The 18,970-nt window shown below is 36.2% G+C and overlaps 1 protein-coding gene across 30 annotated transcripts in view; it reads right to left on the bottom strand.

Moving 5' to 3' along the window:
* Positions 1–233: 233 nt before the first annotated feature.
* The window catches only part of LOC126281877 (endophilin-A), a 720,509-nt gene continuing 701,772 nt past the window's right edge, over positions 234–18,970 (bottom strand). For all 30 annotated transcript variants that reach the window (XM_049981167.1, XM_049981169.1, XM_049981172.1 and 27 more), the window contains 2 exons: positions 8,930–9,045; positions 234–6,626 (listed from right to left, as the gene is read on the bottom strand). In XM_049981167.1, coding sequence (XP_049837124.1) covers positions 6,507–6,626; positions 8,930–9,045 — 236 coding nt within the window. In that variant the 3' untranslated portion in view covers positions 234–6,506. The remainder of the gene's footprint in view (positions 6,627–8,929; positions 9,046–18,970) is intronic.

The following is an 18,970-nucleotide window of genomic DNA, read 5'->3' as shown; positions in this document are numbered from 1 at the left end:
TGGTATTGTAAATCATTACAGACTTGTAAAGCTATGTATTGTAAATGATTATGTATTGTAAATTATTGTGCATTATGTATCATTATGTGTATGCTGTACAAGTTATTGTGTGTATTTACTATGTAAGATATTGTACATATATATTATTTAGATTGTATACATAATGTGTATTATGTTACAAGTACATAGCTGTACAGAAGGCAACTTACTGGACAAAAAAAAAACCACAGTCATTTGTTCTCATCTCAGATTTTGTATTTGTTCTAGTTTTCTTTCATTTCACACACTTACAATGCTTTCCAATACATACAAGTAGCTGAGGGGATAGGTAGATGTTCAGCAATACATGATGCATATTAATTAGAGGTAAAACAAACACACAGATACAGATATACATTATTCTTACATTTCAAATTTCATCATGTTATACAGACCACACTTTAACCATCACACTTAAAATATTTCGTACTGACATTTTCTGTATACAAAAATTATATACATTCATACCAATACATAAGATGGCACAATAACTCAGTATTATAAGTAACAACACAATTAAGTAATTGGTCGTGTCAAAACTAAATCAATAATAGCAATGGATGTCAAGTGTAATTTCAAATGGTACCTTATGTGGTACTAGCACAGCAGCACTCATTTAGTTTTTCACTGTAAAGTAAATTTTAATTTGTGACAAATGTACTTTATAACTATGTAAAAAAATTTTGCAACATTGCTAGTGTCAGTTTCATCACTGTAACAATGAACTGCTATTATAACTATGTAGTGTATATGCATATTTAGAAAAAAATAAATAATTATCAATCTTAAATTTCAGCAAGAACATCACATTCTAAATATTTGAAAATGGGTCAACAATGATATATTTCTGTAACACTTGCATGTTCCATATTTATAATAATTTGTTTCTTTTTAATACTGTTGCTGAATTTGAAAGGACTGAATGTCAGACACATTTGACTGATATGCACTTCAAAACCAGAAAGCTGTATCAAGAGAAACACAATACAATACTTGTAACATTTACATCTCAACTTCAATAACAGTCCATATAGTGAATAATTTCATGTATACTTACATAGCACACAAATCTAACTTGTGCAACCTATTTTATATTACCCTCAGTAAAGGGTCACGAAACCAAAATGAAAGCAATGGCATGCAAGTGATCACAAACTCATAATTTTGTGTTTTCATCCACATGTTTATAAAATTTGCTGGAACAACGAATTTTAATCACAGAAAAATTATATATGTAAGTAAAAAGATGCCATATACCAACACTCAGAAAAGATTATAGTTGAGTCTTGAATATTATGTTTCACAGTACATCTGAAGTTCTTTAACATGCCACAGATATACATGGAATGTTTACAGTAGACAACTCCCAAAACATATCAACATAAATGCATAATATTTCATATGCCAATATGGGATACAAATTCTTTAAACATTGAACATCAGACAAACACAATCTCTCACAACTCAGTCGTGTACTTTCATTAACATACACAAACACACACTCCAAAATGTTCAACACTCAAAAATAGCTAGATTCATAAGCTGCTATACTGCAAGAAAATGCAAGGACTTTACACAGTCCTCTAGCATGATAATTGCTGAAACATATAGTCATCAGTGGTATACATTATTTGAACATCCATCAGTACAGACAAACAACAAGAATTTCATAAGGAGATGATTCACAGAGTAAGTTTAACATATGAAATCTCAAGAACACTTATTGCTTACGTCATTATCTTTCTGTGAGATAGGAAGAATGTATTCAGGAAATGAACTGTCTCTGACAGGATAGCTACTATAAGAATACTATGAGCCATTAGAGAACACACACAGTTGCACTTATGTAAATGTTTTAAGATGCTCACTGAGAAGCTTTTCTTTACTGATGTAATCAAGTGTAAACAAATATGACTACAAGATTATTTATTTCTTTGTAAGAGAAATGTCAACCATAAGGACAAACTGCATACTGAAACTAGGCAATTAAATGTGTACTTATAACAAAGTTCCTTAAAGCAATATCGATAATATGGATAGGGCAAATTTCCTCACCAAATGGTAAGAAATGGAAATGTACTGTAAGTCTTCCTTGACTCAAGGTTCTGGGTGACTTTTCCAGTGTTCTTAAGCCTTACCAGTCTTTTTTCATTCAACACATTCCTCTCTTATACTAAAAGCAGCAGTCATTGGTTTAAAAGCTAGATATTTTATATCTTTCTCCATAGTTTTACATAATGCTGCTTGGTGAGTAAATATTCTCTATCCACATTACATTTTCAGTTCATTGATCAGTTCTATTACAATAATATCTGTTTGCTTAAAACTTAACTGGTGGGGAGCTTTACAGCTGCCTTCCATATGAGTTTATGTGACATAATGTACACTGAACAACATGGTTCCATTTTTCTGTTATAATTCTACATCTAATTTATCATCTCTTCTGATTACAGTTCAGTAAATATTTGTACAGAAACACTGATATACTACAGTTTCTAAATTCTCAATTATGGATTTAAATTAACAGTTGTATTTATGAAATTGTGCAGTATTGCATCTAATAATCTAATATTTTATCAAATTGTTTGCTACAAGAGGACATATGCTAAAGCACTAGATGAAACAACACTGATAAAAAATATTACTGTATGTATTTATACATGAAAAATAATGGCCTTCACAATATCAAGAACAGGGTTTTCTCAAAATATATTGTCTGCTCTCCCCAATATTGTCAAGATACACAAGTCTAGAACACAAGTGCAATCCATTTCTTCAGCATATCCCGAAGTACAGGAGCATATAACTACTTGGCTCTTTTCAGTGGACTCACATGCATACAATGACATCCCTATCAAGTGATGGTTTGTGTTCCGAACATTTCATTAAATGATGCCACCCACAAGTTATTCAACTATGTTAGAGAAAGTAGGAGGAAAGACTAAGAATTTCAAAACATTTCTCAATAACTATTGAATTACAACACACAACAATGAAAAAAAATTCCAACAGGAAACAAGCATATATCTTGCCACAATACTGAAGTATTTTAGAAGCAACATATCTCCATTCAGAGTTCAAAATAAGTAAGATTTGAAAATACATTGCTTTGGAAGGTTTGATATTCTAATCATCTTTCATTTTCCTGGTTCTTTAGGCAATGTATACTACTGCAGCACAGGCATAGGCACAGGCAGAGAATTTCTTAGGAGGCTTAGTGTAAATTAAGAAATGAAAGAACAGAAAGTTAACAACAATACTGAGTTATTGCTTCCAATTTGAATTTGAAAACTGTTCTTGGATAAGGTACTTAGTCAAAAGAGCACAAATAAGAAATAAGTTCCAGCCCAGTTGTTCTTAAACAAAACCTTAAATCCTTTTTTTAAGTTAGATAATGTTACTGTTTCCCTTTAAGTTCAATGTATGAATGAAGTGGGAAAAATTCTCTCTTGTGGACATTTTCCTATATAAAGAAATCACTCATTGTTACTAGATGTGTTGCACTGCAAAACAAACAATTAAGAAGTTATTTTAATCTGCACAGTGTAACCTCAATCAACTGAGTAATGTTGCATATCATTATTATGTAGCACACTTCAAACTTTTAAATGCAGGTGACATAGACTTCAACCAATGTGTTAAACATAAATATCACTTCTTAATAGATTAAGCAGTCTATAGACAATCAAATATAGGTTGTACACTACACATACATAACAAATTCAGTTTCACTATGTTTGTGGCACAATAAGATAATAAAACTAATCAACCTTCCCTATGATTACTGCAGAAAATTATCCACATCATTAATAATCCACCGGGATACTTTCTGAAATTCCATCCACCTTGTGATCTGAATTGAAATTTTGAAAAAAAATTATTTTATAAAAAGACTGCAATTAAAATTTACATTGAAAGACCATATTACCAATGTGCTGCCTATCTGAGAGCTTACAATCCAACATTTTTTCTTCAATGTTCAGTTGCAGGAAAAACTTATCTTTGGGCCTTAAACTTTTCAAAATATACTTTGGCATGTACAAAAATAGAATTGCATTCACATAACGCATGATCAATCACATTGTTCACTGATTATTTAAAAAGAAAGCATTTATAGTGATTTTTAATGCTGTCTTAACATGGCCACCAATCTACGTTTAAAATTCCGGAAAAAAAAACTAGAAACTTGTTGGTTTCAAGCATTATAGTTTATTATTCTGATTTTAAACCACAACAGATGACTAGAAAGGGGTATGAATATCATCCATCACTAAAATCATTAAAAAATGTTAATTGTGAAAGCAATTAATGTTAGCAATCCCTCATACATTTGTGATGCTTTCATGACTGACTAGATTCCACAGTCAAATTTTGTACTAACTACAGATCATGAGTGCAATTTCCTAGATAGAGAAAATAAATTAAAAAATTTAAAATGAAAATAATAAAGAAGCAGTATGAAGGCAATATTAACATTTTGATTACTTACTGTTCTTTTAAATGAATCTGAACATTTGAAATACCCCTCTGAGACAATATGAACATCTAATGAATCTTAAGAATCATCTATATTTGAATAGGTCAATATCACAGATGATGCTGGAATGCCTGGACCAAGTTTCCCATATGAGGCTTCTTAAACTCTGCTTTCATGCTCAAGGAGTACTGAAGTATTTTCTTTCCTCTGTAGCTTTGTTTTATTCAACTTTTTTCCAATTTTCTACTGTTTAAGAACAATCATTAAGTTTACCATGCCTGCAGAAGGCCCCTTCAAAAGACTGACAGCATCCAATAAAAGCTGAGCCATTCATTTAGCAAATGAAGTACCAGGAAGGAATTAAGTTGCTGTTTCCATAAATGCATGCAATGAGAAAAGAATGAATATTTTATTTTTCACCAATAAACTCATCTGCTAAATGAGTGGCACATTACCTTCATTTGAAGGTTTATTGTTCTACTAGAAGTTCTCACCAAATAATAATAATAGTATTATCTAAGAAGGAAAGGAGAAATGATTCATATAATATGAACAAAAAGTTTTAATTATTTTGTGAATGCATCAATATGCAATGTAAAAGGGACAGCTGATACAGTTTCTACCACACTATTTTTCTCCACTATCACAAACCTTGTTGAAAGCTGAACAAAATTTGTAGTATTTTTTAAATATCCTGTTTAAGTACTATGTTAAAAGTACAGAATACTAGACATCATTTTAAGAATAACAATATATCATTTACATGATGCAGCATGCTCCTACATATATTTTTATATTTATAGTCCATCTCTAAATTCATTATATTTATTTTTTGTTTTTATTTATTCAGCAGTTTTTACTTACACATTACTTAAGGAAATGCACACTTTTTCATTTTTAATGTGTTCCATGAGAAATTGCCGTGAAATGGTATGTGTATTAACTACTTGTAATACAAACACAAAACAATACAGATGTAACAGTCATATCAGAAGTTACATAATAATCTGTGTACCTCAATTCATGTGTGTGTCATGCATACTAATATTATTGTACTCACACTTAAGTGAGCATTGTACTAAACGAAATTAAATCACATGACAATGAGTTTGACCATGTTTTGTGTTGGAATGCATCCTTTAAAACTAGCAGATGTATGAGATTAATAACACAAATCTCATAAATATTTTTTGTTTTCATTGCTGCAAGGACTATCTACAACCCTTCTCTCTTCCCATTATGAAATGATTTCATGAAGTATGGTGTAATATTACCTCTGTAACAACCATGTTTCTTTTCCTTTTTGAAAAAGAAATGACTATGAGAAAATACTTGTACAAGGGTTATAAACAAAGAAGTACTTTTTCAAAAATTACTTCTTAATCCTGAATGCTCCAAGAAATAAAAGAACTACTTTTCCTAAATTGCTCATATTTATCAGGTTTTAGACAGCGAAGATAGAGTACAAGTAATAACATTAGTGCTTAATTCATATTCTACAAGAGAATCAACATTGACAAGAACTTTCAGCAATAATTATTGTCCCTGCACTGTTCGAATGCAGTCATGAATCAACAGACTCTTAATCAGACTGACAGAACCAATACTGGGTATTAGCTCTGTTAATGGCCGCACCCCACCTAGCAATCAAGTAAATTACTCAAAGTGGGTACAGCCTTCACAAACAATTTCGTAATTAACAAAACACCAACAGAGCAATCAAATAGTGAAAGTACATAATACATGACAGTTTCCAACAGTCTTAGGTAAGAGTATTATTTTCTGATTTCACATAAAAAAATCTGCTTATTCCTTGGAACATTTCAATCCAAATAAATTGGTTTTATGAATCAGCATGCAGTATCGTTCATAAAATTGTATAACTGAAGAGCTTACTAACAATTACCAAGTATCTGGATGGAAACAACACACATGTCAATATGAGAACAGTAGTAACAGCTGCAAATTGTAGTTTAATACAAGAGACAGTTCACGGCAGAGGGACAATAACCTGTACGTAAGTTACAGGGAAATATCCAGTTCGGCCATTGACGGTGCCTTCATACCAGTTCTCATCAATTTTGTTTGTTAGTGTTATTGTTTCTCCTTCCTGAAAGTGAAATACACAAAATAACTGTTAGCAGATCTGTAAAAACATAGCTTTAAAAAATAACATTTCTACAGCTCGAAGTTCCCATTCAAAACTATAAAGAATAAAGTGAAAAAGATAAGAACATACATTTCAGTAATACACAAAACTTTCATGGAAGAAATATATATATAGTACTTACACAAAACAGAAATTTATTTCATTCACAACTAAAAGTGGATATTTCTTTTTAATTCTAACAATAGATTTAATAACAGACTTATCACCATTAATAACACATGTAGACTACTAGCTGTTCAAGCCTCCAACAGCTCCTAAAAAGTAATTTTGTAAACAATTTAAGTTTTGAAATTCATTGACAAAGGCAAAATTATGAGGAATGATCATAATCACAGACATGTGCTTAAAATAGATATTGTTACACTGTCTTGTTTGTTTAAAATAATGCCTAAAAGGTCTACTTCTTCAACTTGCATTACACTTACTTTTCTGAAAACTATGAGGATTACTGTGAGGAGCAAAATGAGTACTTTCACAAAGATATGTAGGAGACAAAGATAGATGCTATGATTATTGGGCTGTCAATAAGCTTGCTGACTACTGACAATGCTTCAAGAGTAACATTTCACAATAAAAAAATAATAAAAAAAAATCCTCAACTGCTTTCTTTTAGACTCATGTTATTGGATTTTAATGCCATGTCCAGAATTGTTCAGTGACTGAAAAAAATGTTTGTTACAATGATCTCCAGCAACATGGCTGTCAGACTGGTGGAGAAGGCATTCTGTGTGATGAAGTTCTGTGCAAGACACAGCCTGCAACCATAGTGTGTGAGAAATTCAGGACCACATTCCAAAAAGCTCCACATGCCATACAATCCAGTTATTTGTGGGTACAGCTGTTTAAGGAAACAGGATGTCTTTGTAATAGCAGAAGGAGTGAGTGGGCATCAACATCTGGGGAGAAGTTGAACGGATCAGGGAAATATTCCTCATTCAGTATTATCTCATTCAAATCGTACGCTAGGAATTCTGCAACCAATTGTTTGGAGAATGCTTGAATAATGCCTGAAAACGGAACCATGTTGAAGCCATTTCACATGACAATAAATGTTTGCAGAAATGAACGACAATTTTACCTGCAGGGCGATTTTCAGTGATGAGGTTACCTTTCACCTGAACTGTGCAGTAAATTAGAATAACATGTGGATATAGGGAGCACAGAATCCCCACAGAGAACTGAACATGTCTGTGGATCTGCAAAGGTTATTATATGTTGTGATTTGTCAAGGCAAAAAGCGTGTGAACCCTCCTTTCCAGAGGCAACAATCTGTGTGCTTCCTAACCTGGACATGTTTCTGCTATTACTATTCCTGCAATTGGAAGACGCCAGCGATGATGTCATTTCTCAACAGGATGGCGCTCCAATATACTTTCACACTGATGTCCTTGAGCTATTAACATCATATTTACATACTGAGAGTGACCATAAATTTAATATAAATTTAATATGATTTAGCAAACTGAACCACATTTGCAATTAAAAATTGAGAAAGAAAGAGAGAGAGAGAGAGAGAGAGAGAGATTAAAAAGATGGAGAGTTTACTAAGCTCAAGACTGAAAAAGTGGCTGTGTAACCTTACCTGTTACAGAGAACATCAGTGTGACCATCACTCAGTTTCACACACTGAAATACATATTTCCATTTTGGTGTCCTGTATTAAGTTTCCTGGACTTTTATATTTTACAATAAGCTACACTTCACGCTGCATCAATAACGAAAATTTTCAAAATATTTGTACAGCTTCAATCTGCCACATTTAAATGAGCCCTCCAGAGTCCCAAGCATAAATTAGTTTTACTTTAATAAATTTCTGAATAAACAGCTTCAATCACTATTGCCCTTATAGGTTCTCTTTTGCAAACTCAGATTGGGTGCCTCCACTAGCAACTACAAACACTATCAACTGAGTGTGGTTTGGAGACTTTCACATGAGAACACAATGTTGCAAGATCACACATGACAATGTCGAGACTAGACTTCACCGACCTTGACTCTTAGGTGAACAGACTTTTGAAATGAAGTCCCAAATTCTTCGCCTTCCAGACTGAAATGCCCCCCCCCCCCCCCCCCCCCCAAGGCTTCAAGAAACCAGTTTCATGATAATAACAATTTATATGATAGTATTTGCAAAAGAATAGAATGTTTAGTGTGTGATCCTCACATGTTCAGCAACAAATTCAAAGTGCTCCATCAAATGCATCTTAAACATACAGACACAGAGACTAATGGCATTAATTTACCTTAAAACCTAGCTCTCCTGGGTTCTCTGGCTCAAAATCGTACAGTGCAGTGCAGCACGGCATTTTTGGTACAGCAGACCGTGCAGGAGAACGCATAGGAGATGGAAGAGGAGATGCTGAAACATGGCATTTTAAATATTAACAACCAAACATATTTTATAAGAATTAACACAGCAATAACCATAATATTACAAATGATTGGCATATTGTAGCAAGACATAATTTACTAGCATCCTAAAATGTTTGTTGTTGATGAAGTGTAAATAATAATTTCCATTGTTTAACTTACCAAAGAGATCAAGGCACTGAAAGCAGTGCTATAGGCAATTAAAACTAGAAACAGAATCGCCTGGAACTAAAATAATTTTCCAAACTGGGCAGCCTAAAATTTGTCAGATATCATGCACAAAAGAACAGTTCAAATTTTTGATTATGCATATACTGTATTTACATAGCTTCACTCCAGCACAGTAGATTTTCAATTACTGTATACTGGAGAATAGAACACTGGACTATTACACTAATTGATAAACAACATGGCATTTCTACGTTTTTACTCAAACTGTAAATTCATTTATTATTGTATGTACATACATATTATTCCCATATTTATTTGCTTTACATTTCACTTTTTGCCACATATCAACGAGGGAATTTCCTATTCAAAATTGTTTTTTCTATAAAAATTTTTGCACCATATAATAGTTACAACAAGTTGAGAGAATTTTTGTGTGCTGCAAATGGCATTGCATCATTTTACGCATGCAATGGCTTCTTCAGGCTTATTAATTTTTCTAGGGAAATCATTTTGATCCTCTTCTTCTTCCTTTGTTTCTTCTTCATCATCCTCTGTGTTGTGGATTTCTATTAAATCTGTAGATGAAGTGAAAGTGGAGTGAATTACAAAAAGTCATCACTTCATCTGCACTACATGAAATGATTCGTATTTCCATTAATTCAGCAATTGCTGCAACATTTTCTTGAACTTTGATGGCTACCAAAGCATCTTGTTTCTCACCCCCAAACCCCACGTTGTTGAAGCACTTGGTGACAGTTTCAGGTTTTATTTCCTTTACTGCCAAACCAATCCAACTTACTGCATCCATGACAGAAACTGACCATGCAAGAGAAAATGCACTTTCGGCTTCTTCAACACTAAGAGTAAGAGATTGCATCGGTAATCACCTATAACGACACTTGAATATGTAAATAACCCCCTGGTCCATGGGTTGTGTGAGACTGGTAGAACCTGGAGGGAACAAAGTCAATTTCACATTTCATAACATTACTTTCAGGTGGCAGGTTGCATTGTCTAGGAAAAGGAGAACTTGGCGACTTCCTTTTTTCATTTTGGCATTGAAAGAGCCCAGCCATTCTTCCATGACACTACTCACCATCAGCACCTTTATATTGCTTCGTCATGTGACGAGAAGCTTACTGACATCTATATTTTTGAAACAATGCAGTTTTTCCACCTTTCCAATCACTAGGGGCTTGTCCATTTCATCCAACATGTTCCCTCACAGTATTACAGTGAGTCTTTCCTTGGACACTCCTCCACCCGGGGCACTTTTCACCTCGAACTGATAGTGATTTTGAGGCAGCGCATGATAAAGCAGTCCCATTTCATTGGCATTAAACACATCTTTTGGGTCATAATTCACAATTCAGATGCACATTATTGTCTTCCATCCTGTTGCTACACTTTCCTGCACATCCTGCATTTCACACGTTGTTGTGCCTAGCTTTGAAACTGTCCAGACATCCTGTGGATGCCTTAAATTCCATAATTCCAAGCTCTTTAGTGACTTTCAGGGACTCACTCTGCAAACAAGGGTCCACATAAAGTTAAGTTTTTTGCCTTCGCATATACGAACCATTCCCCCATTATTTCGTTAATTTCTTCGTTTCCGCTCTTCTTCACCTTTCTTTTCATCTGCCCATTCCCTTTCATCCATTCATCCTGAATCTTATCCTTGTTTCCTAAAGTCTTATAAATTTGTGTTTTACTGCACTTGAAACACAACATAATTTTGCACACAGGGAGTTTGTCTTTCTCACTCATCTTGATTCCATTAATATTTTTCTCAAGTGTGAACAGCAAATACCATTTGTTCGATATCATGTTACCGTATCTCTTAAAGTGCTATTAGACAACTAAAACTGGCAGAAAATAATGACCTTGCCAAGTAAAACCATTATACAATGGAACAATACCCAACTCTTTCACTGTGCACATTGCAGCAGAGTGTTGGTAGATGCGCAACAATGTTACATTATGTGCTGGCATGCGTCAATAATGAGGAAAACAAGAAAGCCAACAAACAGAGGGCTGATGAACGAACCGTTTCTTTTGATGAACTGTACTGACACTTAGTGTAACTTATTTGTTGTTGCACAGACTGGCGCTGTTTTAGGTCTACACCAGCAGCCTCTTTTCTTGGTTTTGTAGAGTCATGATGATGTTTGGTTTGTGGGGCGCTCAACTGCGTGGTCAGCAGAGCCTGTACAAAGTCCCAATTTTTACACAGTCAATTTTCTTTCCAAAATCCAATGTAGTCACTCTCACAAATGATGATGATGATGATGATTATGAAATGATGAGAACAACATAAATGCCCAGTCCCCGGGCAGAGAAAATACCCAACCCAGGCGGGAATCGAACTCAGGACTCCGTGATCCAGAGGCAGCGACACTAGCCCCTAGACCACGAGTTGCGGACTTGTCGAGTTATGAATAACTGATGAACTGTAATACCGTAGTATTGTATAGACTCTTTTCTGCATTATACAATGAACTATTAAGTATGTTCTAAGATTTGCTTTCCATTTCCGCATTAGGCATGTTCTGCATTATACAAAAAAACAGCATATGAAAATGCAATGAATGCGTCAGGACTGAAATACTTGTACAGTTTGGGCAGATTTCCAAATTATACATGTGCCAATTTGAGCAAGTTTTAAATCCAGTAAAGAATATAAGTAAGTATACTAATATCTGAATGTTAAGCACAGTCCAAAAATGATAGATTATATAGATTATTTCCTAAACAGTATATCAGAAGGTTCATGGAATGGAATAGAGCTTAATCACAATCTCAAACAAGTCATCATAAAAGTTTTGAAACTGAAGATACACTTTTAAAAACCAGAAAATGTCTTCTATAACAGCAGGCAAGTAATAATGGGAATATGGTAACACCTAGCTGCCATATACCTTCGTTGTGACATGGCATTTCTATTGAAGGTGGTTCAAGTGCTCTATCAAACAATCTCGTTTTTGAAAAAGAGCTGTGCAGCGGTCTGAAAGAGTACTTGGTGGCAGCTGTTGTACTTAAATTCATTGTGCTAGTTTCTCCCAAACAAGCTCTAATGGATTCCGATATCTCAATAACCAGTCCATGTGGAGGATATCTTCACCTCCAGAAACTAACTTCACCTACCAGATGATCTCAACACAGATGGGCATTATTGAGTAGGAAATGTAGGACTGAACCAACTATTGTACTGTCTGAAAAGTCGCTCATACCATTGCTGTGCCTTACCTCTGTACTTCTTAGCATTTATTGTATTTCTCTGATGTCCAACTAAGATGTAAAGCTCAGTATGACCATCCAACATGACATCTGCCACTCCATGAACCCATTTCCAACAAGCTGGTATTACTCTAAAATGATCCTATGACTGCACTGATGGCAAACTTTGCCTTCAGACAGCTAAAAACTGAAGTATAGTTCCTGTGTGAAGAGCACATATCATCCCTGGTATTGTCTCGTTGTTGAATCCAAAGAAAAGAGCACCAGTGTTCAATACCATGAGCAGAATACGAACTGCCAGATTTGTAGGCTACAAATCAACTGCTCTGAACTTCTTAAAGACAGTTTGTTGGAAAGCTATAACTCCTGAGGAAATCACTGAAGACTAATATCTTGTACACACCATTGGATTTCATTACACACTTAATGCTACAACATATTTATCATCATTGGGGGTACAATCTCATTTATTGACCTAGTAATGGCCTAAAACAGACATGTCCTGTTTCGCTGAACAGTGAACAAAAGCCTGAAATGCCAATCTGTGTGCCTAATACACCTCACGCACACATGACCGTCAACTCCAGCATCTCAGGCTGGAATGCCAGCATTCTGGCCTGACATGCTGGAGTTGCCAGTTGTGTGTGCATGACTTGTGCTATCTTTTGTGTGTGTGTGTGTGTGTGTGTGTGTGTGTGTGTGTGTGTGTGTGTGTGTGCGCGCGCTCGCGTGTCTCTCTCTCTCTCTCTCTCTTTCTTTCTTTCTTCTGACAAAGGCTGTGGTTAAAAGCTATATGTAACTGTCTTTTAGTTACCTGTCTGCAACTTGATGTGTCTTCTTTATGGAAAGTAGCAATTTATCTTTTCCTACAAAGTTGATATTCCTACCTGGAGTTTCCATTGTTTGATTAATGTGTGTGCCAAGTAATTCCACCCTGCAAAACAGGATTCACACTGCATATTTCTATTGAAGATGTTGCCACTAAATGCTGCTTACTGTGAAATAGAAACGTGATAGATAGCATGGGTCTAATGAATGCTTTTAGTTACCTCTGAATCATGTCTTATTCAGAATAAGGAGTACACCTTCCCTGCACAAACAGGATTATTCCACTTTAAAAGAAGTCTTCGAGGTCACTTCGATCTACCACTTTTCCTGATTCTTTAACTTTTGATAAGGGTGTAGACCACTACTCACCAGGGGTGGCATTAAGTAGTGGACTGACACATAAGCTGGTGAGATTTCAGACAAAGTCCTGTCTCAGACCGCTAACAAACACACTGAGCTCTGTGAATATTGCTGCTAATCTTCGCAGTGCTGCAGCCTGATTTGGGCACAAAGTGGTTTGGAAGAACTTGTGGATGGAAGAAAATTGTAGCATAATACAGGAGACCTGCCGAGGGTTGACATTATGTGTAGGGAGTGACAACTGACCCTCAGCATAAACAAATGTAATGTACTAGAAATACACAGACAGAAAGACCTTTCATTGTACAGTTACACAATTGCAGAACAGTTACTTCCATAAGGTACCTATTAGGATGCTTATGAAAGAATTTGCAATGGAACAGTCACATAAAGTTATGTGTGTGAGGCAGATGCCGCACTCAGATTCATTGGAAGATTCTTCAGGAAATTTAGGCCATCAACAAAGGAAGTAGCTTAGAAACTATCGTTCAACCAATGCTTGAATACTGCTCATCAGTATGGGATACATACCTGATAGGACTGAGAAGAAACAGAGCAGGTCCAAAGATAAGTGAAACATTTCTTTACAGGTTCATTTAGTAAGCACAAAAGCATTACAGAGATGATCAACCAACTCCAGTTGCAGACACTGCAAGAGAGGCATTCTAGCATGACAGTGATTTATTGTAAAAGTTCTGAGAGTGTACGTTCCTAGAAGAGTCAACAAATGTATTTCTTCCTCCAACATATACCTTGTGAAAAGCCCATTAAGGTAAAATTAGAGAGATTGGAGCCCACAAGGAGGCTTACTGGCAATTGTTCTTTCCATGAACTATTTGCAACTGAACAGGAAAGAGGGGGAGTAACAGTGGTACACAAAGAAACCTCCACCCCACATAGCAAGGTGGCTTGCACAGAATACATGCAGGTGTAGATGTAGATGGATAAAGAGTAGGAGCAGCAGAGTATATGGCTGGAAAAGATCACACAAGTGTGGAAAGCATAAGCATGTACGGTGAGATGCTATTACAGTTAATGTATGGGACCATAGCAAAAATTATAAGATGAAAGACAGGAGAAGGTTGAGGATACAAAGTGAGTTAAAGCGGTAAGCAAAGGAAGAAACAAGTTAGCTATCATTAAGCAGGAAAGTAGCTGGATGAAGGAATGTAGGTTGGGCGTAATGATGTGTGAAATGGAGTGAGTATTTGGGAGGCAGGGGTGGTGGGGGCTGGGGGGGGGGTCGGTAATGAGGAATATACTGGAGAGCAATATGGTTCAGAAAATTTGGTCTACTAGAAAATATACAGATTGCAAAGTGGCCCATAATAATCAAGTGAACTAGGCTACCTAGAGTCTTTTTCTTAATCCCAACCTTCCTTAACTAAATAGGCAAGAAGTGCTCCCTGAACTTATTCTTCATTTCTATAACACCCCCTACCCTCTTCTAGCCTCAGTCTCCAATAACCCCTGCCAGCTACTCTTGTTTCCACATCATCCACACACACTGCCTCCCAACCATCCCCCTCTCCAATCCCACTGGCTTGCCACTCATGTTATTATTTTCCAGTTCTAATTAACCTATACCATACTTTGTTTATCCCTTGGGGTTCACTCTTAACACTCCAACTACTGCTTTACTTTATTCTTCAGCACACACATGTCTCTCATTTTGTGCATTGCCTTAAAGTATTGGTGCTATCTATTCCCCATCAAGCATTTCATCAGTTTCAACAGCTGTACAATCATTTGTAGCCCCAAACCCAGTAGTTGCCCCTCTCCTACTGCACCCTTCTTCCCAGTATCAACCACAGCAGAGACCATACTTGTCCCACTTGACAGCAGCACACGAAGTGGAAATGGTGGTATTTATGCAAGTTTTGTGGGTTTGTTATGTTTTTGATGAAGGATTTTGGCTTAAAACTAAGGTGCTGTTTGACTTTTCCTAGTTGCTATTTGCTGCTGAATCTCTTCTCCACTTGGTGAGTAGTAATATATCCTCATACAGAGGCTTTTTTAAATACTGTATTTACCCGTATATAAGGCAGCCTTGAATATAAGACGACCTCCTTTTTTTAAGAAGCTCGTTGAGAAATATGTACTTTTTAACATATTCTGACTCATAAAAATTACAAACTTTTATTGAGGTAAGAGATCTGTTTAAAAAGTTATCATCACTTTCATTTTAAATTTATGTCATTTATTGACTGCCTACATGGAAGAAGCCTGGAGATACTGACAGGTTTCAGATAGATTATGTAATGGTACGACAGAGATTTAAGAACCAGGTTCTAAATTGTAAGACATTTCCAGGGGCAGATGTGGACTCTGACCACAATCTGTTGGTTATGACCTGTAGATTAAAACTGAAGAAACTGCAAAAAGGTGGGAATTTAAGGAGATGGCACCTGGATAAACTAAAAGAACCAGAGGTTGTACCGAGTTTCAAGGAGAGCATAAGAGAGCAATTGACACGAATGGGGGAAAGAAATACAATAGAAGAAGAATGGGTAGCTTTGAGGGATGAAGTAGTGAAGGCAGCAGAAGATCAAGTAGGTGAAAAGACGAGGGCTAGTAGAAATCCTTGGGCAACAGAAGAAATATTGAATTTAATTGATGAAAGGAGAAAATATAAAAATGCAGTAAATGAAGCAGGCAAAAAGGAATACAAACGTCTCAAAAATGACATCGACAGGAAGTGCAAAATGGTTAAGCAGGGATGGCAAGAGGACAAATGTAAGGATGTAGAGGCTTATCTCACTAGGGGTAAGATAGATACTGCTTACAGGAAAATTAAAGAGACCTTTGGAGAAAAGAGAACCAGTTGTATGAATATTAAGAGCTCAGATGGAAACCCAGTTCTAACCAAAGACGGGAAAGCAGAAAGGTGGAAGGAGTATATAGAGGGTCTATACAAGGGCGATGTACTTGAGGACAATATTATGGAAATGGAAGAGGATGTACATGAAGATGAAATGGGAGATACGATACTGCATGAAGAGTTGGACAGAGCACTGAAAGACCTGAGTCGAAACAAGGGCCCTGGAGTAGACAACATTCCATTGGAACTACTGACGGCCTTGGGAGAGCCAGTCCTCTACCATCTGGTGAGCAAGACGTATGAGACAGGCGAAATACCCTCAGACTTCCAGAAGAATATAATAATTCCAATCCCAAAGAAAGCAGGTGTTGACAGATGTGAAAATTACCGAACTATCAGTTTAATAAGTCACAGCTGCAAAATACTAACGCGAGTTCTTTACAGACTAATGGAAAAACTAGTAGAAGCCAACCTCGGGGAAGATCAGTTTGGATTCTGTAGAAATGTTGGAACACGTGAGGCAATACTGACCCTACGACTTATCTTAGAAGCTAGATTAAGGAAGGGCAAACCTACGTTTCTAGCATTTATAGACTTAGAGAAAGCTTTTGACAATGTTGATTGGAATACTCTCTTTCAAATTCTGAAGGTGGCAGGGGTAAAATACAGGGAGCGAAAGGCTATTTACAATTTGTACAGAAACCAGATGGCAGTTATAAGAGTCGAGGGACATGAAAGGGAAGCAGTGGTTGGGAAAGGAGTGAGACAGGGCTGTAGTCTATCCCCGATGTTATTCAATCTGTATATTGAGCAAGCAGTGAAGGAAACAAAAGAAAAATTTGGAGTGGGTATTAAAGTCAATGGAGAATAAATAAAAACTTTGGGGTTCGCCGACGACATCGTAATTCTGTCAGAGACAGCAAAGTACTTGGAAGAGCAGTTTAACGGAATGGATAGTGTCTTGACAGGAGGATATAAGATGACCATCAACAAAAGCAAAACGAGGATAATGGAATGTAGTTGAATTAAGCCAGGTGATGCTGAGGGAATTAGATTAGGAAGTGAGACACTTAAAGTAGTAAAGGAGTTTTGCTATTTGGGGAGCAAAATAACTGATGATGGTAGAAGTAGAGAGGATATAAAATGTAGATTGGCAATGGCAAGGAAAGCGTTTCTGAAGAAGAGAAGTTTGTTAACATCGAGTATAGATTTAAGTGTCAGGAAGTCATTTCTGAAAGTATTTGTATGGTGTGTAGCCATGTATGGAAGTGAAACATGGACGATAAATAGTTTGGACAAGAAGACAATAGAAGCTTTCGAAATGTGGTGCTACAGAAGAATGCTGAAGATTAGATGGGTAGATCACATAACTAATGAGGAAGTATTGAATCGGATTGGGGAGAAGAGAAGTTTGTGACACAACTTGACCAGAAGAAGGGATCGGTTGGTAGGACATGTTCTGAGGCATCAAGGGATCACCAATTTAGTATTGGAGGGCAGCGTGGAGGATAAAAATCGTAGAGGGACACCAAGAGATGACTACACTAAGCAGATTCAGAAAGATGTAGGTTGCAGTAGGTACTGGGAGATGAAGAAGCTTGCACAGGATACAGTAGCATGGAGGGCTGCATCAAACCAGTTTCAGGACTGAAGACCACAACAACAACAACATTGACTGCCTACATTTACATGATACAGGGAGAAATAAAATAAATGATTTACATTTATTTTTATCTTCACTGCCTTTTTTGTTTACTTAGCCTGTTGTCTGTGGTATCACCATTTTTAGTCATCATCATCCTCCTAAACAGGACAGCTGTGAAATGTACATCTCTGTTGTCACAAATATTTAGCATTTCTTGCTAATATGTTGCAAATTCTGAGTGTGTGGTTATGGTGGAACCTGATAACACAGCCCCCCCCCCCTTTCCTGAACATATAGTGGATTTCATTTCTATAGTGATGTGAGAATATTACATCTCTTTCTTTGAAATATATCATCTGCCCACTGCTCTCTCATTGGCTGTGTAGAACCAGCAGGTGACACACCCCCAATCATTTCCACCATACTTCGCAGTAATCGTCAACAACATTGCTGCACGAAGTACGTAAGTACGCCACTGGTCTCCTAGACTTTCAGCATCTCCTACAGAAATCTATGCTAATGTTGAGTATTTATCCAATTTTAAAGACAGTTCAATTCTGAGTACAAATGGATCCAGGAAAATTGCAGTTTACTCATGAAAAATGTTCATAAAAAGCCAAAGTACAACGAAATTTCTGCCTGCTCAACACTCCCCTCCCCACACTCATTGTACTTCTCAGCCAAGCTGGGTCACTGTTCCCCCTCCAATTTTCCGTAGTGCTGTACTTAAGCAACAGTTAAATATCGACTGCAATATCTTCTATGGCACAGGTGATAAATAACAATAGTAACTAATACGTAAATAAAAGATCACAATCACAATTCAGTTCAATTTTAGAACTTTCGCTCGTC

The sequence above is a fragment of the Schistocerca gregaria genome, chromosome 7, assembly GCF_023897955.1.
Source record: "Schistocerca gregaria isolate iqSchGreg1 chromosome 7, iqSchGreg1.2, whole genome shotgun sequence".
NCBI lineage: Eukaryota > Metazoa > Arthropoda > Insecta > Orthoptera > Acrididae > Schistocerca > Schistocerca gregaria.
This window is presented reverse-complemented; position numbering and strand designations above follow the sequence as displayed.